At 49.6% G+C, this 21,522-nt stretch overlaps 7 protein-coding genes across 7 annotated transcripts; 5 read left to right on the top strand and 2 right to left on the bottom strand.

Annotated features, from left to right (window-relative positions):
• Positions 1–1,722: 1,722 nt before the first annotated feature.
• Positions 1,723–2,614, top strand: N7462_006866 (putative DnaJ chaperone (Caj1); the record flags this gene model as incomplete). Its single annotated transcript, XM_057078584.1, has 3 exons — positions 1,723–1,729; positions 1,844–1,931; positions 2,050–2,614. 3 exons carry the CDS (start codon positions 1,723–1,725, stop codon positions 2,612–2,614), a joined length of 660 nt encoding a protein of 219 aa, XP_056931254.1.
• A 676-nt stretch (positions 2,615–3,290) lies between these two features.
• Positions 3,291–4,369, top strand: sec53 (phosphomannomutase SEC53; the record flags this gene model as incomplete). Its single annotated transcript, XM_057078583.1, has 5 exons — positions 3,291–3,392; positions 3,467–3,529; positions 3,579–3,895; positions 3,979–4,053; positions 4,120–4,369. 5 exons carry the CDS (start codon positions 3,291–3,293, stop codon positions 4,367–4,369), a joined length of 807 nt encoding a protein of 268 aa, XP_056931253.1.
• A 476-nt stretch (positions 4,370–4,845) lies between these two features.
• N7462_006864 (CCDC90 family protein) lies at positions 4,846–5,895 on the top strand (the record flags this gene model as incomplete). Its single annotated transcript, XM_057078582.1, has 3 exons — positions 4,846–5,377; positions 5,433–5,766; positions 5,838–5,895. The coding sequence occupies 3 exons, from the start codon at positions 4,846–4,848 to the stop codon at positions 5,893–5,895; spliced, it is 924 nt and encodes a 307-aa protein (XP_056931252.1).
• A 1,033-nt stretch (positions 5,896–6,928) lies between these two features.
• On the top strand, positions 6,929–8,818 carry N7462_006863 (uncharacterized protein; the record flags this gene model as incomplete). Its single annotated transcript, XM_057078581.1, has 2 exons — positions 6,929–7,178; positions 7,236–8,818. The coding sequence occupies 2 exons, from the start codon at positions 6,929–6,931 to the stop codon at positions 8,816–8,818; spliced, it is 1,833 nt and encodes a 610-aa protein (XP_056931251.1).
• Positions 8,819–10,352: 1,534 nt separating this feature from the next.
• On the top strand, positions 10,353–15,102 carry N7462_006862 (uncharacterized protein; the record flags this gene model as incomplete). Its single annotated transcript, XM_057078580.1, has 5 exons — positions 10,353–10,386; positions 10,454–10,638; positions 10,703–13,958; positions 14,019–14,476; positions 14,542–15,102. 5 exons carry the CDS (start codon positions 10,353–10,355, stop codon positions 15,100–15,102), a joined length of 4,494 nt encoding a protein of 1,497 aa, XP_056931250.1.
• A 248-nt stretch (positions 15,103–15,350) lies between these two features.
• Positions 15,351–16,280, bottom strand: N7462_006861 (DUF3716 domain-containing protein; the record flags this gene model as incomplete). Its single annotated transcript, XM_057078579.1, has 2 exons — positions 15,351–15,643; positions 15,899–16,280. 2 exons carry the CDS (start codon positions 16,278–16,280, stop codon positions 15,351–15,353), a joined length of 675 nt encoding a protein of 224 aa, XP_056931249.1.
• Positions 16,281–17,655: 1,375 nt separating this feature from the next.
• On the bottom strand, positions 17,656–21,445 carry N7462_006860 (WW domain protein; the record flags this gene model as incomplete). Its single annotated transcript, XM_057078578.1, has 3 exons — positions 17,656–18,201; positions 18,272–18,878; positions 18,948–21,445. 3 exons carry the CDS (start codon positions 21,443–21,445, stop codon positions 17,656–17,658), a joined length of 3,651 nt encoding a protein of 1,216 aa, XP_056931248.1.
• Between the last annotated feature and the right edge of the window lie 77 nt (positions 21,446–21,522).

The raw sequence follows: 21,522 nt of genomic DNA, 5'->3' as shown, positions 1-21,522 counted from the left end.
TTGAACTACCCAGCTCCAAAGACAATGCTTGGGTCCGAATATAGCTACATTCCGTGAATCCTACCAACAACACACTTCTCACGAGTCAAACACTGTCTTCTACCCCACACCATGCCACCAAAGCACCCAGGGAAACGCTCAAAATTCCCAGATAGGGAATTTCAGATCCTACTGGCAATAAAGCTATGCACAGTATGTCTGTGAGCCCGCTTCGCCAAGCAGCACCAATTTATACTGTGCCAGAGAACGGACCTCGTAATGGTGTAAAAGGCGTGCTAAATTAGCAATGACCCATCGGCAATAGAATACCGTAATCTTTTGAATGGTTCCAAGGCTGAGAGAGAACGCCTGGAATATTGGCCTAGGTAAGCTTAATTGAACACTGAAGAGATATGCTGAGACTCTTGTGAGGAAGGCTATATCTAATAACCATCTTTGCGTTTCAAGTCCCCAGGTGTTCAAGCAATGGAAAGTTGTAATTGTGCAATATTTGTGGTCATAAGGGAGATTGTCAGCATATCCTAGAGCCCCAAGGTCTTGAGATCTCAGTCTCAAGCTCTGGGGTTTCTTCAGCACCGGTACCTACGCTTTAGGCTCAATAACAATATTTCCCGACTCTCTGGTCCTGTAGTATAATTCCTCAGTTGATTCCCTGAGAACACTCTAAGATCAGGAATCATGGCTACTGACTTTTTTTGACTTCAGAAGGAGAAAACTACGATTTGAGTGTACTCATATACGTACTGATTTAGAAAATAATGAACAGAAGTATCGTGGCCTTTGAAGATGGCCAAAGTCACGAAATCTCAACTTGGTGTCTATCGCTAGGAATAAAAACAAGAATTCACCAGAATACTCTGAGCTTTCCTATGACAAAAGATGGGTCGATATTCTGCTATTCAATTAACTCATTATAATGAAAGGACCCTAGAGGACTAACATAACCTTTGATTCAGGGGTTCCGTAATGTTTATTTAGTTTCTTCATATAGAGACATCATTACTCATTGATAATCCAAACCAGACTTTTTATGCGCAAATTTGCTAGTAAGATATTGATTGAAACTGTGGGTTGATGGAATGTCAAGATTCTATCTTTACGAGAAGGACTGAATGGTAAGGTTAATTACTATACTCTAATATGGTCCATTTACGATGATGTCACCGATTCATACTCAAAATAGATTTAGCTCAAGAGCTGGTTCAAGGTTGCTATTTATAACCACTTGACAGCTACAGTGAAGTAGATTACAATGAAAATTTCCACCGACTAAACTCTTCTACGCCAGCGTTCAAGTAGCCTAGGAGGCCCTACCAGTCCAGCCGGATCAACTGATCAAAAGCTAACTACAGTGTCTCCGCCTACCCACAACGCTTCCGCGTTGTGGGTAGGCGGAGACACTGCTAGCGCAACACATAGCGTTATGCGTCTAGCCTAGGAAAATCGTGAACTTCATAGATTCAACGAAGATCAAAAGCACCCACGACAAACCCTTCGGATTGATCGCCAGGAATTCCTGACAGGTGCTCGGCTCACCCAACCCGATATATCGCCAACTGGGCCTATCAAAGCGACACAACACGATCCGGCCGAACCTTGGATCATGCCTTAGTGCCTTAGGCCTCAATACGTCACTGGCGTCGGCCCTGTTTTTATACAGTTGGCCTCCAGTCACTTCAACTGACCACGTCTAACCACGCCTTTCCAGTGTTTCGTATCACCATGTCGAGTATGTTTCTTGTTTCCCAGAAGTCTTCCAGATCCAAGCACTAATACTGATCATTTTTTCTTCGATCTAGATACTCCAGATTATTGTAAGATTTACTTCCCATCCCCGGCTAAGAGTCGGCTCTTCTCATGCAATCTCCAGACAAGATCCTCGGCGTGTCCAGTGATGCGACCCAGCAGCAGATTCGCACAGCCTACAAAAGGTAAATGCCCACCCCGTCCGGCGCGCGGCATGTCATAGATCTTCCATCTGTCGATCGTGACTTCGTCCTCTTACAGGGTGCAATAGTCGGAACTTTTTTTTGACACTTTTTTTCACAGAGAATCCCTAAAGTCTCACCCCGATCGGGTCCCCGCAGACTCCCCGGAGCGACCCCAGCGAACCCGGAAATTCCAAGAGATCAACGACGCCTACTACACCTTGTCAGACCCCTCTCGGCGCCAAGAGTATGACACCCAGCGGGCCTACGAAGCGGCGGATGAGGAAGTGGATGAGGAGGTCCCGCATGGCGGTTCCAGTGGCTTCTCCTGGTCTAATTTCGGTTTCGGCGATCGGGAGGAGCGCGACACGAACCAGTTCGGATCTGTGTTCGAGGAGATGCTGCGGGAAGAGGGCCTGGCGGAGGAGGAAGGGGGAGGCCGGACTCGTCCAACATCACGGTTCTGGGCGATAGTTGGGGGGGTCAGTGGCGGTGCGCTCGGATTCATCGTGGGCAACTTCCCCGGTGCGCTCGCGGGCGCAGTGGCCGGCAATCGTCTGGGTGCGGTCCGTGACGCCAAGGGGAAAAGTGTCTATGAGGTTTTCCTGGACCTTCCACAGCCAGATCGGACCCGACTCCTGAGTGAATTGGCTGCCAAGGTATTCCAGTCCACGATGGGACGCTAGGCTTTGTCACATGATTTAGAGATTGGAGTTTTGTTCTGGAGGATTGGCGTTGGCACTATTGGACACTCCGTGACCCAGACACAATAAGTGGGTCACAGCAGGACGAAGGCTTCGACTTTTACATTGTCTATGGGATTGATAAGCTCTAATGACTGTAATTAAATGGAATATGTAGATATGAAGACAAGAACAAGACCCGACCGATGACTGCAGTGCTAGGTTTCTATCAATTACTCCCAGTAGGTTGGAGAGTAGGGGAAGGCCTGGAAAAGCCAAGAGCGAAGATGATCGCAACCCACAGGATCGATCTTATCGATAACAACTTGATAAGGCCGTTTAGATGCGACGAAAACATGCCCAAACCTCGAATTTTGTGACAGAGCATGCACAAGAACATGCACAAGAACATGAGCCCCCCGGTGGACATTCCAGACTAAGACACTCGATTGGGCCACTCTTCTCATTTTTGAATCTCTCGGCCTCTGGCCGGAAACTCAAGTGGTATTCCCTCTGTTCTGGGCGGATGCCCACGCTAGCCACCCGACCCGGACCTTGCCGCTTGCGGTCTAACAAAAGGACCCTTCAGTCGAGGTCTATATTTATCCTTCGGGCCTCGATTTGTTTCCTCCTGAAGTTTTGATTTGAAGATAGAGTTGGACTTGAGGCCATTTCCACAATGACGACTGCTACTAGTGTTTATCCTACTCTGGAGAACCGTCCTCTAAAGGGCACCATTGTCCTCTTTGATGTGGACGAGACGCTGAGCAAAGCGCGGCGGGTGGGTTGCAACAATACAAAACTCTATGGAGCAAATATCCGATCATTGCTAATCCTTGTCTTCAATCTGAATAGTCTGCGACTCCAGAAATGCACGAGTTGCTCTCTCGATTGCGACACAAGTGCGCCATTGGATATGTCCGTTGGCCCTATAAATTTCCCATGTCCTCCCTCTAATCTCGTTTAGGTGGGCGGTTCAAACTTTGTAAAGCAGCAGGAGCAACTGGGATCCGCTTCCGTCGATGTGACCACCCTGTTCGACTTCTGTTTCTCCGAGAATGGCCTCGTCGCCTACCGCCTGGGCGAACCGCTGCCGAGCAACAGTTTCATTCAGTGGTTGGGCGAGGAGAAGTATCAAGATCTTGCCGACTTCTGTCTCCAATATATTTCCAATACCAAGCTCCCCAGGAAGCGTGGTACTTTTGTGGAGTTCCGGAATGGCATGATTAATGTTAGCCCCATTGGCCGTAATGCCAGCGTGGAAGAGCGCAACGAGTTCGAGGCGTATGTTGACCCTTGACAACGAATCGACTCATCCTCTCAACTGGCCCAGAGACCTGAAACCTAACTCACAAATTCCTTATTAGCTATGACAAGATCCACAACATCCGCAAAGATATGGTCGAGGCCCTTAAGAAGGAGTTTCCGAATTATGGGCTGACGTAGGTCACCCCTGCCTTCACATTACTTGAAATGACTTGTTAATTCTAACCATGATTTTGCGACAGTTTCTCCATCGGTGGTCAGATCTCTTTCGATGTCTTTCCCACTGGTTGGGACAAGACCTACTGCCTACAGCATGTTGCAGCCGAGAAGAACGTTTCTGGGGTTGATTATAAGACCATTCACTTTTTCGGTGACAAGTGCTTCCTGGGTGGCAATGACTACGAGATCTACTCCGACCCCCGAACGATCGGACACTCGGTGGAGGGCCCTGATGATACGATGAAGCAGCTGAAGGAGATATTCGACCTTTAAGTAGAGGCTGGGCTTTCTCAAGAATGAACGACCAAGTATCAGAGCATGAAATACTAGCCCTTGTGTGTCCTGCTTCGAATTGATGAAACTAGCTATTTTGGATCTGCTCTACTCCAAAAATAATTTACCGGGTGATACACAACACTAATACCATGAAAACCACCAAAACATTATGTTTTTCACCATTGATATATATATTCATTCCTTTGGTAGATTGAAACTGCTCAGCATCATTCAAACAAGGGTCATCGAGTTCCCATGTAGATATCACTAGACATAACGCGTGGGGGAAGTAGTGTTCTATTGGTTGCCCCCCCGGACGGATTTAGCGTAGAGCGTGGCTTCAGACCCGCTGACGCCTCCAAAACCTACGGCGAGTTCCGGCTCTCCAGTTAGTCATCCATTCAATTCTCCGGCTGCGTCACTGCCCGTTTCTTGCGACCTCAAATCTTCATCCGCCCTGAATACCTCGCGACATGGCTCCCCCAAAACATGTCGCGGAGGTGCCGAGAAGCATTCTCCCCCGTTTAACTTGGAATAGTTCATCCTCTCGCCCTTCTATCCCACCCTCCCATTGTCCTGCTTTCGCAAACCGGCAGAGCCAACGATACCTCCAAGGCTGGAGCCCTCTGAGCCAGCAAATTCAGACCCAAAACACGCAGCACCAGACTTCTCGAGCATTCTCCACTGCTCTTCGCAGCTATCAGTTCTCGTCCCCTCTCCCTCGACGATCCTCCACCTCCACTGCGCCCCTCCCGTCTTCCGAGTCGCCCGCGAGTCCTATTCGACATAATGGCGTTTACGTTGCAACATTCAAACCCGCCCAGCGTGCTTTTCATGCGACTCCATCGCGACCTCGAGATCATCATTTTGACACCTTAAAATTTGTGAGACGGCTTCAGGCCGAGGGATTCAGCGAGGAACAATCCGTTGCCATGATGCGTGTTTTGAATGATATCATCCAAGAGTCGATTCAGAACCTCACACGCACCATGGTTTTGCGAGAAGGTTCATATACACCGTCAATTTTTGTTGAAAAGCGGGTCTAACAAATATCTGATAGATTCCGAGCGATCGACATATACACAAAAAGTCGACTTCGCCAAGTTACGCTCCGAACTTTTGAATGCCGATTCAACCGAGGCCCAGTTGACTCGTTCCTCGCACGAGAAAATTGCTGCTGACCTTGCCAAGCTGAACTCGCGTCTCCGCGACGAAATTGGGCGCACCCAGGCCTCGGTCCGCCTGGATCTGAACCTCGAGAAAGGTCGCATTCGCGAGGAGGCCAACGGCCAGGAAATGCGAATCAAGGAGACCGAGACCCGTATCGAACAGGAAGTTGCGGGCTTGCGAGAACGGGTGGAGGCTGTGAAGTTCTCGACCTTGCAGTGGCTAATGTATGACTTCCGAACCTGAACCTCTTTTGTCTTCTCAATGACCTCTGCTAATACTTTTTTTTTCTTTCTAGGGGTGTCTGTACTGGTACCGCTGCCCTGATTCTTGGTGCCTGGAGATTGTTTATGTGATTGCATTTGTTGTAAAGTCTGGGGTGCATGGCTACGGAGTGCTTTGTTTTGGGTTTTTAATACACGAGACACCGGAGTCTCTTCCATCAAATCTTTCTTATGTACATTTTTGGAACACTTCCTCTCTACTTCTCAGACTCTTCCCAGAGCTCGAATAGGGTTAGAAAATCATTGTTTTATTAGTCCTTTATTCATTTTTGAGATTCTTCTATAAATCGTCCTGCATATGGTTGGTTAGAGTGGCGGCCTCTTTCGCCGAGCTCTGCTATCTATGGCCACATAATGACGAGTTATCTAAACTTCTCCCGAAATTTACAGATCATAGAGTATGTTTTGTTGACTACTACTCCTGCCGGAGCACCGTCGCTCCTCCGAGAACCCGACATGGAGAGTGGTAGAAAAAGTGGGGGTTGTAGTATTGAAAAGACCCGATTGTGGTCTCTCAGTGCCCGTTAATGAGAGCGATTGCCGGCCGTCGCCAATTGGGCAAATTAAATCAACGAGCTCAGCATTTCGGAGGGGAAACATGCAGCGGGCTCCAAGCGAGTCCCGATGGCCCTGCAATGTCCGGGAGTCCTGCACCTTCCCCTTGAGCTTATCTTCAGGGGTAAACGCGGTCTCGCGGGATCAGCCGTGATAGCTGCATCTCCCATGCGGAGCACCACGATTTAGTCCCCGTTAGCCTGAACACGCCGCCTGCACCAAGATGATTGCAATATCATTCCCGTCGTCGCTAGCGTCGCTGCCCCATCGACTCACTGATCCCGGCAATTTAAAGATCCCCGCTCCCGCGAAGCATCAGTTGGCGATCTTCCCAATCGTCCTTCTATTACTGTGGACCACGGCCAGTATAGTACTGGTACTGAGGTCAAGATCCAGACAGAACAGTGCACAACCTCAAGTTTCTAGAGAATTCGAACAAGAAATATTGAGTGTGGTGAAAGGTCGAGGTCCCACCAACTCCACTACAAACCTTGGGGAAAACCACAAGTTCACCGGGACTACATACCTTGGGTTTAGTACGAAGATCATGATGGCTATGCTTTTGATGATACCGAGCTTTTTATTGCTCCTCGGGCATGTTCGTCTCATATGCGCCCTTCACGATGGATACCAAGCCGTGGAGCGATCTTCGACCCAAGCATCAGACTCAACAAGCTTATTAAATGTGTTCCAAGTATATCAACCTGTCTCATTTGCGACCCATGGGGAAAATGGCTGTGATCTTGACATGCTTTTGATGGACCACGTCTTTGGTGCAAGCTATGGGAAACCATTTGTTGGTAAGAACGAATGATCTCGTGATTGTCAAATCAGTCTCTGATTTCAATATCGCGCAGGTCTCTATGAGCCGCCAAGCTGCCAGTTTGATACGGTTCGAATCAATCTCACAGTGACGTCTCGTGGTCGCCAGTATGATCGCTTGGCTTTGATGTACTTGGGAGATAATGAAGTCTTCCGAACCTCGACCGCCGAGCCGACCACGACGGGAATCGTATGGACTTATATCAAAGATATGTCACAATACACAGCGTTATGGAAACAATCACAGACCTTGATCTTTGACCTTGGCAATATCATCACTGACGTCTATACTGGATCATTCAATGCGACATTGACCGCCCACTTTTCCTATGAAAAGAATGTCAAAACTGCAGACATCATCTTGCCCATCTCAGCCAAGAACTCTGCGTCAAATTCATCTAGCGCCTTCAACGTCCCAACTGACAATACCACAGTCTCATATGTGATCCCTGATGCGGCTTCGCGTGCCGTTGTTGCAATTTCTGCTTGCGGACAGTCCCAGGAAGAGTTCTGGTGGTCGAATGTTTTCACCCAAGACACAGAAGACTTTACCAACACCGTGGGAGAGCTATATGGATTTTCTCCATTCAGAGAGATTCAACTCTACATCGATGGTCTTCTTGCGGGTCTTGTCTGGCCTTTCCCTATTATTTTCACCGGTGGTGTCGCCCCGGGCTTCTGGCGCCCAATCGTCGGTATCGATGCCTTTGACCTTCGGCAGCCAGAGATAGACATTTCGCCATTTTTGCCCATGCTCCAAGATGGCCAGGAACATTCCTTCGAGATCCGAGTGACTGGGTTGAATATCTCCAATGACGGAACCGCTACTCTAGCAAACACCGTCGGCTCATATTGGGTGGTTACCGGGAACATTTTTCTGTACACTGAGAGTACCACCTCCTCCAAAGACCTGAGTTCTCGCGGAGCTGCCGCCGCCCCGCGTATAGAGGTACCAGAGCCGAAGTTCACTGTCACTCGAAACCTTGTGCAGAACAATACTGACGGTAATGAAACCCTGTCATATTCTGTGGTGGCAGAAAGGACATTTAAGACCATTTCTTCGCAGTTTGAATGGTCCCAAACATTGTCCTTCTCAAACTATGGATACCTCAATCAGCAAGGATACAGCCAAGTCAATAAGCAGCTCACCTCAGGAGAATTCACTATTAGTGAATCTGGGAACGGATCTGGGTCTAATAAGACTTCCTTCAGCTACCCACTATTGGTCAACGCAACGTATGGGATTACGGATACTTCATTGACAATCGACGCATGGATGAAGCGAGGCCTTGATATCGAGTCATCAGGCGGCCCTGGAATCTCCACTTACTCGCTCGTCTCAGGACCGTCACAGCTGCACACAACTCAGTCGGGCAAAGCGCGGTATAAGTCAGTCAGTGGAAGCGCCACCTCATCGGGCAATACCGCAGATGAGTTCCACGGTACTGCGTACGGAAAATCCTACTCAAGATCTGCCCGTGCTGTGAATGGAAACGTAGTTTATGACACCAATCCTGGTGATAATACCTTATCATCCGCATTTCACAGTACGAATACTCTGGGACGGGGCAGCGTAAGGAGCATGCTAGGCAGAGGTCCAGGAAATTCCGCACCCTGAGGCTTGACAGGGCTGCCTAACGCATTTTGGCAAGTGAGATTGGGCTGGCTCGTATGGCTTTGAATGAAAACCACCTGGAAACCACTTAAAATGAAAAGTTTCATATATTTATTCAAGGTGTGGTTTCACAAATCCCGAAGTACAACGCTTCAAAGCAATATTGGAGGAAAAAGTTGAAGATTCAGATGGTGTACGTATCGTGTATCGGAAGTTGTGTCTGTATTGGATTTAATTTGTCTTTGAGCGCATTCGTGGATATTTTAAATTCATCACGTTCCTAAACACACGGCGATCAGACACTAAATGCCTTCACTTCAATCGAGCCTTTTCTACAGTTGTCCAACTCTCCATTCTTTTCACCTCTCTAATCTCTGACCTTGGGCCTTTGAGCTCCACATCAATTAGGATGTCTGAAACATTATCACTTACCGATGGGCAGAGCTCAAGCGCTTTAAAGAAACGCTCCTTTCGTGAGATGAATGGAGGCGATGATTATTGCTTCGGTATCAGGAGGTGAGTTTCTCTTGACAGAGGCAGCCAGGACCATTCTGATATCCGCAGCTTTTTCAACTGTCCTGATTTCTCTGACATGAAGATTGTCATCGAGGATCAGGAGTACAAGGTACATAAGCTTATACTTTCTGCGCAGTCTGTCTACTTTTCTGCGTTATTTAAGCGTTCATGGAAGGTAACATGGTGCTCGAAGCATTTGATTCGTCGGAGTATTACCAGGAGCTATGCTCATATCATATGAATAGGAAACCAGTGAGAATGTGATCCGACTTAATGACGATCCACCTTACACTATTGAAGCTATGCTCCGTTTCATGTACAATCTTGAGTATGACAGGGTTGAAAGCAACTTTTCCCCCATGCTGTTCACCGCCATGCTGTACTCAGTTGCCGACAAATACATAGTACAACGACTTAAAGCTCTGCTAATGCGGAAATTTCCAGCGATGGTGATGGCAGGCTGGAGAGATGAGGACTTCCATCTAGTCATCTTTGAGGTATACCGCGGGACGCCACCAACAGATCGCGGGCTTCGAACCACCCTAGCTTCGATTTGTCATCACAACATTTTCTCTCTAAAACAAAACCCAAAGTTTGTAACTGCACTGAGAGTCATCCCCCATTTTGCGGCCGACATCATCATGATCTCTCATGACTCCAGGTTGCCTCCATGCGACTGCTCGATCTGCATGAGCTAGAACCAGGTCTGGGGAGCCGCTAGCCGCTGCCAAGGCGAAGCGAGTTGAAAAGATTTACGTCGACTGGGATTTACAGGAAAATTTACTCATTTCTGGAGCGAACTACGCACGAAATTGCCATACATCGGATAGGAATGGGACACTTGCATTAAGTTGATATCACTACGTAGTTCTCTCGATCCCACGGCGCTTAGTTTCGGGCCAGAACGTGCCTATCTCCACGTGACTATGAGATAAGACCCCAGCTTTCGCAATCGCGCGTCTTCCATCGCTCCTCGTCGTGGCGTCTCAAGTAGAAGAAGTCTGCTGGACTGGAACTCACGATGAGCACGGTCATAGAAGAGGTGAAGGTTCCAGGTATGTTTCTCCGGGTACCCAATTGCATCATCGGAATCCGACTTCTGATCTGTCTCGTCTCATATAGTTCCGGTGCCCGAGACTCTGATCTCTGCGCTGAACCAGATCAATGTTGTCAACGGTGACCACCGTCCGACGAAGCGGCGCAAAGTCACCAAGTCGGGTCCATTTAGCCTGATTCGTGAGCAGGGTATATCTAGCACCGGAACACCCGTGGGCTACATCCCACTGGCTCGGCTAGTGCTGCGCATGGTAAGTCTTGAGCGGTATGCGATTATTGCGTGGCACAGCTAATCGTTTGCCACCTTCTCTTCAGAACTTTGAGAACGCACCCAAATCAGAACATCATGGATTATACAACTCGAGTAGCTCTTCCGATCGCTTTCCTGTCCTTGTTGAAGTCGAAGACTCTCGCTTGCGCGCCCATATACCTGATGAATCCGAGTATTCTGAGCGCAGCGAAGATGCTATTACAATTCATTTGACGACTGTTGATGCTGATGAAAATAAAATATTCTCGTTTGGATTCCGTGAAAAACAACTTGTATCATTTTTTGAGCATATGAGACATGTCACTGGGTTAAATTGCGCTGATCGGTACTTTAATCGACCTCCGATGGCATGTTACCACGCCACAATCTCTCTTGGATCGAATAACAAGTCCCTTGGCTTAGAAGTCGTCGCACTCTGGAGGGATTCTCTTGAAAGCCCAGATTTTGCTCGTTTACAAGACCATGCCTTAGAGGTCTTTGCAAGGTATAGCTTGCAAGAGCCCCTTGGGCCCCCGGCTGGCTATCCCGGACAACATGACCGGCGCGAGAAACTACTGGGACTCTCACGGGGCTGGTCACCCCGTGAGTTCTATGATAGTGTTCACGTTCCTGAAAAAACCGCAAGCGCTTCAGCAGATATCAAGTGCCCAGACCTTGTTTGCGATCTTTTCCCTTTCCAGAGACGAGCTGTTCGTTGGCTTTTGTGGAGAGAAGGAATGAAACTTCAAAATGATGGGAGCGTTGTGCCTATAGAAAGACCATTGCCTAATGGGCTTCCAACATCATTCAAGCAAATGGTTGACGCCAATGGAAATACCTGTTACCTTAGTCATCTGTTTATGACCATCACCACCCAGATATCCCAATGGGGAGATGCCGCTTACCTGTTACGGGGTGGCATTCTTGCAGAAGAGATGGGGTTGGGAAAGACAGTGGAAATGATTGCCTTGATCAGCTTGAATCGACGGCCCGCCAATGATCTACTTAAATCTGACCCCGATGGGCTGAGGAAATCAGGCGCTACTTTGATCATCACACCACCGGCTATCCTGGAGCAATGGAAGCAAGAACTTGAACAACATGCCCCAAAGCTACGTGTTCACCACTATAAGGGGATCAGACGAGGAAAAGAGAACTCAGACGATCTGGTCATCGAAGAAATTGCCGAGTTTGATGTCGTTCTTACCACATACAACGTAATTGCTCGAGAGATCCACTATGCTGCAGCGACACCAAAACGAAGTCTTCGGCACGAGAAGAAATTCGAGCCGCGGAAGACGCCTTTGGTGCGGATATCGTGGTGGCGCGTTTGTCTTGACGAAGCTCAGATGATCGAGAGCGGTGTCAGCAATGCAGCCAAGGTGGCCCGCTTAATGCCACGAGAGAATGCCTGGGCAGTGACGGGCACGCCACTTCGCAAGGATATCGATGACTTATTTGGGCTCCTGCTCTTTCTTCAGTATCGACCCTTTTGCGACTCGAGCGCGCTATGGAAACGCTTGTACTCCCGTTTTGGACCGGATCTGGTCCGCATCATCAATGCAATTGCGCTCAGGCACAGCAAGGATCGTGTCCGTGATGAGCTACGCTTGCCTCCTCAGAAGCGAATTGTGATCACGGTTCCTTTTACTGCAGTCGAGGAGCAGCATTATGGCCAACTTTTCGAAGAGATGACGGAGCAATGCGGGCTTGATGCATTCGGGAATCCCCTTCAGGGTGATTGGAATCCGGAGGACCCAGGAACCATTGAAAGAATGCGGACCTGGTTAACCAGACTTCGTCAGACTTGCCTGCATCCCGAGGTGAGCGGAAGCAACCGCCGAGCGCTGGGTGCAGCAAACGGCCCTTTGCGCACCGTCGACGAAGTCCTTGAAGTCATGATTGAGAACACTGATACCTCGATCCGCACGGAAGAGCGATCCCTTCTCTTATCTCAGCTCCGTCGCGGACAGCTGCTTGAGAATGCTAAGCGTAGGAAGGAAGCACTAGTGCTTTGGCAAGCAGCTTTGGATCATTCTACCCATCTGGTCAATGACAGCAGAAAGCAGCTTCGTTTGCAACGTCTTAAAAATAAGGACGCTATGACGAATGGGGCCGAAGCCATCAAAGAAACGCCCGATTCTAGTGATGATGAGAATGAAGAGGCAGACAAGAATAGCCGCATCGGTCAATGTCGTTCGAAACTGCGTGCGGCCCTGGAGGTGCAGCACATTGCTGTGTTTTTCACTGCGAATGCATACTATCAGATTAAAACGGATACCAGTCTCACCCAACCTGACACCGAAGATTTCAAGCTCCTTGAGAAAAAGGAAGAGGAGGGATACGAAGCCGCGAAACTGATCCGCAAGGAGATGCTGACAGATATTTCCCGGAAGGTGGAGCGATACATGAAGACCATCAAAGAGAAGACAAGAAACAAGCAATTTGTGCATATCACACAAATGAAGCCTTATCTTTATAGCAGAGGTCTTGAATCTTACCGGATACTCAACAAGTTTGAAGACCTATGTGCGGCATTGAACAAGCACGCGCAGCAGTATAATGAATGGCGCGATGTCATGATCAAGCTGGTCTCGCAGTCGCTTATTGATCAAGAAGACGATGCCGAACTGGAAGGCAATGAATATGAGCGTTCGACAAAACATCAAGATGAGATGTATGTCTACATGGAAGCACTGCGGTGCATGTATGCTGATCGCCATGACGCTCTCACCGGCCAGAAGAATGTCCTCATTTCTCATGAGGTCAAAGCCGGCATTATCCAAGCACAGAAAGATGAAGGCCCATCCCCAAAGCTTTTTCTTTCTATTATGAACACCCGCAGCGAGTTGATGCCGGATCCGCAATTTGGGTCGCTTCGCGGCATTGTAAGTGAACTTCGTAGCCTGACAACCTCGCTCGAGTGGCAAGCCGCTGGCGGGAGTTCGCGTGCCTCTGCAGAACTTGAGATGGTCGGACTGGTACTGAAGAACGCTGGTCAAATGCTCGCTGACCACCTGAAAATATCATCCAACCTGGAGAGGGAGGTAGAAATGTTTCGTGACACGATGAACAATCGGCTTGAGTACTATCGTCATCTGCAACAAATCTCAGATACCGTGGCACCGTATGACGAAGAAAGTGCTGGCAAGCCAATAGATGAGGAGGTTTTTGCGTCAAAATTGAAGCAAGAAGAAAATCTTGAGAGCAAGATCTCATCTTTGAAAGCCAAGAGGAGGTATCTAATCCATCTGCGAGATGAGTCTGGCTCGGAAGATAGCTCGAGAATTTGCATCATCTGCCAATCGAGCTTTGAAATTGGTAAGCTATTGATTTTCCCAGGAAGCCGTTGATTGCTCTGTGCCCGGCTGATATATCTAGGCGTCTTGACTGTGTGCGGTCATAAGTATTGCACGGATTGTCTGCGACTATGGTGGCGTCAACATCGCACTTGTCCAATATGCAAGAAACCTCTGAAACTCAGGGACTTTCACCAAATTACATATAAGCCGCAAGATCTCGTCGTGCAGCAGGAAGAATCCCCGGTCAAATTCGATCATGAGCGGCATTCGCAAAATGCCATCTATAGTGACATCAGCTCGGGAGTCTTGAAGCAGATCAAAACCATCGACCTCGATGGCTCGTTTGGTACCAAAATCGACACACTTGCCCGGCATATCATTTGGCTTCGAGAACATGACCCTGGAGCAAAAGCGATTGTGTTTTCTCAATACAAAAACTTCTTGGTTGTTTTGCAAAGGGCTTTCCGCCGCTTTGGGATCGTCAACAGTAGCGTTGACGCGCCAGATGGCATTGAGAAATTCAAGAAGGATCCCGCGGTACGTTGCTGCGAAATAAATTGCTCTCTAAGACATGTGAACTGATATCGAATTCTTGAAACCAGATTGAATGCTTCTTGTTGCACGGGAAAGCCCAGTCATCCGGGTTGACCTTGATCAATGCCACACATGTGTTCCTATGCGAGCCGCTAATAAACACTGCAATTGAACTTCAGGCCATTGCTCGAGTCCATCGAATCGGCCAGCATCGACCAACAACTGTTTGGATGTACTTGGTCTCTGGAACTGTGGAAGAATCCATTTACGACCTCTCGGTTACCCGTCGACTTGCCCATATCTTGGCAAAAGAGAAACAGGAGAAGAAAGCCCGTGCCGCAATCCCGGGTGAAGATCAAGTGCTTATCAACGACTTGACCGAAACAGCGATCGATTCTGCTAACTCCATGGAAATGGAAGATGCGACCTTGACAAATTTGATGACCAATGGCGCATCGGGTGGAGAGCTAGTGAAGAAGGATGACTTGTGGCAGTGTCTCTTCGGAAACACGACCCAGAAAGATGACAACGGCCGCTCGGCTGATGCACAGAGAGAAGTGGATAGATTTTTGCGAGGTGACGCTGCCGAGCAAAGACGAGACGAAGCTATGACCATTAATGACCTGTAACTATAAGCGCTGCAACACCTATACGGAATGAAGCACGAATCTGTGATCTGTAGATGAGAATCTTTGTCGGCAATGGTACAACGATATCATGATTATTAGCAGTCGTAATAAAAGAAAGAGCAACTGAGATTGAGTATAGTTTTCGATCAGATCTTCATCTCCATGTTGGATGATACAAAAAAATATGCTTTGGAATTCGGGGAGAAAACTATGTTCACAATTTGTCGCTGTGAGGAGCTTGAGGAATATCAAGTCTCCGAATCATCCTCCTCAATTGAACCCTCAAATTCATTCTGTTGTGCACATAGCAGGGTCTCGTGGATCTGGGCCAGGTCGAACGCCACGCGAGCTTGAACCTGTGACAGCTCGATATGGATGCGGAAGAGGGTATCCAAGCTGTCGAGGTGCTCTGGATGTTCGAATGGCGAGGTGTACCATAGTCCAGCCCAGGAGGGCCCTCCGCCACCTGGCCAAACAAGAAAAGGACTTGCGGTTGCAAGATCTGAGGTGTCAAGTGCCACATCTGCTACCTCTCTCGGGGCTATGGTTGTTTCCTGTAATGATTGAAATCAGGATATGCACCACAGGCCGATATTGGCAAAGCTTGAAGGTATATATACTCACAAACTCGTCGGCCGTAGGCGTGTTGTTGTTAGGAGGAACTACACTTTGACTCTTGCTGGCCACGTATGCCAACACCCAAGGAGCAAGGGTGACATTCAGTCCAGTAAAGTCTCGCTGGCCTAGAAAAGCATGAACTATAATCAATTTCAAATCATATTAGATTCGGACTTACGGAGTGAGCACCGGTAGCCTTCCTTGGTGAAAGCGCAGTTCATGCAAGCACCGCCAAATTGGAGCTCTCCATCCACAGTGCAGACAACGCAGGACCTAAACACACCATGTTCTCGGATGCACCGTTTGCACTCCTGGCCCTTGGGGGCAGTCTCTCCGCTGCGCTGGCCCATCGCAGCTCGTCGCTGGTACCCATTTCGGAGCTCCTTGGGTCCATCGCGCCAGTCGACGTCTCGTAGAGTTGGTTCCGAAGCAGCTCGTGTCTCCCTGGCCGGAAAGAGACTCAAGTCGGGGTTCAAGTTGGGGTCGAGACCGAAGGCTTTTATAGATGTAAGTTTCCAGATAAAAGACAGGTAGCAGGCAGAACGAACGGATGTTTGCATTCTCCACGGATCCAAGGACCGATTTACTCTCGGCCTCCTGCAGGTTTTCAGCCTCCATGGCGATCTGCAACAAAACCTGTGCAGACATTTTCACATCCCATAAATCTGGGCCTGAGGTGCTGGAGTTATCTAATGCAGTCATTCTTAGAAGGTGTTAGAAAACCAGTATCAATTGCGAGATGGTCAAAAGAATTTGTGTTGTTTACCGTCCTTCGTGGTTGACGGATGTCTCTCTCAACGGGAAAGCTTTATGAGGTGTGAGGTATCGAGATTGGATTGATACAGAGGACCAAAACGGTAGATAAGACTTTCAATAAAGTAATTTAATGACTCGAGCATCATTACAGTATTGACCATGCGAAATACTAGAGGAAAACAGGTCAAGAGCTGAAGAGTGGAAGGTTGTTTGCGTCACCTATCTCGCACTTTATAATTGAAAGCAGTTCAATGGATGAGCACCCCGCCCCCATTAGAAAATTCTACTTTAGCGGAGAGTCAAGGTCATCGTGCTGTGTATGTCAAATGACTCTCTATGAGATGAAGTTCTTATATAGCGATATCAGGTGGTATGGTTCCTGGTGGATGGAGGTTCCTCACCAGGAGACCTCCAGAGACCATCTAACAGGGGCAGAGAGCAATCTTAATCAAGACAAACAGGACATATGGACATGCCCAGTCTCGTATTCACTGAGTACTATACAAGCTATCTGTATTAATTAGCTCAAATATTTGTCGTTCGCAGATTCGGCCTAGCAAATGCTTTACTTTCTTTTCTCCCAAGCGGCTGAGAGAATCTAATTTCCTAAATTATATTAGAATCAGAACCAGGAGCAGTAACAACAACTGGGGGAGCCAGTGGGAGGCAAATTAGTATGAGACAAGGGAGCAATAAAAGCTGTCATAACATAAAGTTTCGGTATATGTTTCAATGCATCTAGGAAGCGAAAGGAATGGACAGAGATCCCCAGGCCTGAGATGACTCCTAGATTCAAACACAGGTCACGCATGGAAGAGAATATGGAAGATGTTAAAGCCAAACCAATAACCCGTATCTACAATCATTCAATGAGCGCACAGACAGGTACGAGCAGCTAAAGAGGCGCGTCGGCAATATGTAGAAGACACGAAATAATATTGAGCCAAGAAAAGAAAGCTATGAATAGAGCGAAGAAGGGAAAGGGGGAGATAGAAAACAAAGAAGAAGCCAAAGTCATCGACAAATTCGTATGAATGAACAAGGCATTCAGTCTCAAGATTGGAGAGAGGGGAACACGCTTCAAGAGAGAAGAGCAGAAGAGGGGGAAGAAGAAAAGCAGCATCAAAAATAAGAGAAGTTCTTCCCTTCCCCTCCCTAAAACCAGCACAGCTGGAGCTTTTATTTCCCGTGTTCCAGGCTCGGCACAATAACCGGGCCATACTTGACGACGTTGGCATATGCGCCATCGCCTTGAACCATGAAATCAGCAGCCAAGCTCAGCTTCCCCTTAGAGCCCTGTGTAGGCTGCTGGCCGAAGGGTGTAGAGGGGACGGTCTCCGGGTCATAAGCCACGATAGCAACGTAGTTCCTCCGGGCCATCAGCTTGCGGTGCTCCCGAGCCTGTCCGGTGACATCTGTCTGGAAGATCTCCATCATGTCCTCCTTGGTGTCTGTGGGCTGGGATGAGGAGCGATGGCCGTTGGCAGGAATGTACAGCGGTTTACTATTACTGTGTAGGAGCTTCAGGACGTAGGACGGAGGCGGAGTGTTGACAACAGGGGAAGCAATGAGTTGGTACATGGTCTTGTGGTCGGTCGGGTGAGAAGGATCATGAACGAGGCCAGCCCCGCAGGCGTTGACGGCGCCAGAGAGAAAAGTCATACGAAGTGACTTCTGGTGAGCAATGCCCTGGAGTGTGCGAATAAGGTAGGTTCGTTCCAAGTCCTAAGAAACAGAATATTTTAGAAAGGGTCCAAAGAATAGAAAAGCACTTGAACCGGTGAGCTTGACAAACCTTTGACTCGTGAGTCCATTGATCACGCAGCTCATCCATCAGGTCGAATTCGCCGAATGGGCTGAGAATACCACCCATGAGTCCAGACTTGCCAACTGCACGCTTGACCGAATCAAACCCAGAGCCCACGAAATCTTTGGCTCCGACAACACCAGCCACCGAGCTGGTGACCTTGCCTAGCACATTATAGGCACCGGTCACCGCCCTCTTGCCTGTAGCAACAGTCTGAGCAATGTGCTCTGCGGTCTCCAGTCGGGGATAAATCAGCGGCATAGAAATCATCCACAAGCAGTGTTGCACACTAGGAGGCAACATTGCAATCTTGGGGAAAAGACCTTGGTATGTCGGACCGGCCATCACCTGATGGGGGTTCCGCTCGGAGCGACAGTCAGGGCCAACAACTACCACGCCAGGGCCCAGGTATTTGACAAAGTGCCAGCCAGTGCCAGTGATAGTAAAGAGGTCGGTGTCGTTGTTAACATTACGAAGAATATCGAGGGTAGTGTGGTGTTGGAAGAGGAGATACATCTCAATACCGATCCGGCCGATGTTCTTGAACATGTTGGAGAACTGCATATGCTCGGGATAGGAGCCGAATCCATCAAAACTAAAAGTATCATCAGCCACGGTCCTTGTCAGGAATACAGAATGGGAAGAGGGGAAAAACAAGACGCACATGTCATGATCATCAATCTGACAGATGTAGGGAATCTGCGCAAAAGACTCCCTCAGATACGGCTGATCAAAATGGCTGGTGTAGTAATGGAAGTAAGCGTGGGAAACGTCTTGCTGGTTTGCAGCCGTCCAGGGAGCGTTTTTCCTCGCCTCTTTCCCACTAATCGCAAGCCACTGCTTTAGACATGGAATTTCTTTCCACATCCGATCCGCATAGATCTGGCCACCGAGACAGATCTGGGTGTGGAAACCACCGATCTCAATATGCTTTTGCATGACGTCCTTCCACATGAAACCCACGCCCCCAAGACGTGCACGTTCATTGGCATTGACATTGAGCGAGAAATCGTTTCCTGATGTAGCGATGAAGCGCCAATTCGTCTCATATCGCCCCGCAACAAGGAACTCGTAACGGGTACAGCCAAGATGCGAGGTGATCGCATAGGTCCATTTCGCAGGAGCATGCTCATCCATCTGGATATCGATCTCATACTTGTAGAAAGTCCACCTTTGGTGAGCGGCAATATTGTTTGCCTTCAATTGTCTCGGGTTGGGGGAGAGGTCAACACTCTGGTGGATGTGGATCGTCGGCGGTTGAGCCGCGTCGGTCACCAATAGAATAGAGCCCATCCAGACGCCGCGTTCAAGGTCCATGTTAGTGTAGCGTAGATAAGGGCCAAAGTATACGCCATTTGTCGGGGCGGTCTTGTAGAGATCTACCCCACTGCTCGGGGGTGGACCTGAGAAACCTGACATAGGAGATTGCAGGCTCTCAAAACCGGGCGTGTGCGGCATTCCCGGGGACATCAAGGGCTTACTAAAAGCCGACAACCCGGGAGATGCCAAAGGGTGACTGGTGTACACACTTCCCACGGGAGATAAAGGCGCCTCGTGGAGATTCAAGGGCGTGGGACCCTTTGGAAACTCCCATTGGGTCGATTGGGTCGGAAGATGGATATAATAGTACTGACCCGAACTTGGGTCTAAATGGGCAATCCAGCCTTCTGGCAGGGGTGGAGGCGATGCAGGAGATGGTCCGGTGGGTGCGGATGAAGAGACTGCTGTCTGGTGTTGCTGCGGTGGCGGCTGCTGCTGCTGCTGTTGTTGCTGTTGCAGATAATTGGCTTGGCCATTGGCCATGGCATTCTGCGGATATGGTCCGGCATCGGATTGCTGCCGGGGATCATTTGCGAAAGCAGGATGATCCTGCGTCGAAGCTGATGGGGCTGGGGAGGCCGATGGGTGAGGTTGAGCTTGGTTGGCAATGGCTGGATGTGCGGCCATCGCTCCAGCAGCAGCCCCGGCGGCCGCTCCGGCAGCAGCGGCAGAACTGCTCGGCTTCTCAACAGGATAGTTGTTGGATGGTGTAGGGCTCGAGACGCTGGAATAGGCCGGAGGAGGGGAGGAACTAATACGCATCCGATTCATATCCTGCTCGAGTGCATTGGCTGGAATCCTCGATTGTTGTTGTTCTTGCTGAGACGGCGGCGGCGACTGGTGCGATTGCAATTGTGGTTGCTGGGGAATCGGTTGTGCATAATGATCCTGGGGTGATGGGGTGCTATACTGGCCCGGATGAGACGTAACGGATTCGTTGTCGCTCACCACTTCCGCGCCTTGGTACACTGTCGGCGGACCATGGGGTTGGGACCCCGGCTGTTCGGTCGGGGTCCATGGTCGCTGAGGCGGATTCTGATACGTCGGTTGCTGTCCCGAATACTGCTGGACACGCCTTTGCGCCGCCGCACTTTGCGAATGGATTCCCGCGAGTGTCCCCGAGCCTGCAATTCCCGCTGCGGCGTAACGAGCCTCGATATCTGAGGTCGGCTGCGGGTTCGGCCCAGTCACAGGGGTTTCCGGAGGAGGGGGCGATCCCCGCTCGGCGCGGGTTGTCGAGGTGGATGCGGTGGAACTGAGCCGATTAAGTCCTGTTGATGGAGGTTTGAGGCTCGAGGTGGCTGCAATCTGGGGAGGTGGATAAAATGGTTGAGTGTAGCCCTGGCGCTGGTGGCCTCCGTCTGATGGCCGATCTGCTAGAGGAGCCGGGATTGCGGGCGGCGCTGGGTACGGCCTCGCAGCGAGCGCTGCTGGGTCTGGGGCATCTGCACCAGGCGAGTCCGGTAGAGGTTTGGGCCCGGTTCCTCGTCGCTCGGTCAAGCTGGAGACTCGAGGTTCACGCGGCCGCAAAGCTGAAGGATAGTCCGCGGGGGTCACAGAGCCCGAACCAGAACCCGCTGGCGACGGCGATCCATACCGCCCACTATCGATGGGACGGCCATCGCTCGAGCTTGAGGATCGCATCTGGGGGCGGGGGCGATCATCGGGATAGGGCAAGGGATTCGGCGGCGGGCTGGTTTTGGACAGCGGTGGTGAGGCTGAGTCTCTCTTGTTGATGCGCAACGGTTCGACCACCGATGCGGTGCTCTGCTCAGGCACAGTAGGCGAATCGAGGAAGAGCTCTCCTTCGGGATGGATGCCACGGCTCTCGCCGGGATTCATATTGTCGGCTTCTCAAGAGGACCGGGCACCGCAGACTCTATGAAAACAACGCAACGCAGGAAATGCAGAATGCAGAA

Source organism: Penicillium macrosclerotiorum (assembly GCF_028827735.1).
Source record: "Penicillium macrosclerotiorum strain IBT 26536 chromosome Unknown utg000007l_segment0_segment0, whole genome shotgun sequence".
NCBI classification, from domain to species: domain Eukaryota; kingdom Fungi; phylum Ascomycota; class Eurotiomycetes; order Eurotiales; family Aspergillaceae; genus Penicillium; species Penicillium macrosclerotiorum.
The sequence above is the reverse complement of the archived record's forward strand: the minus strand, read 5'-3'. Positions and strand labels throughout refer to the sequence as shown.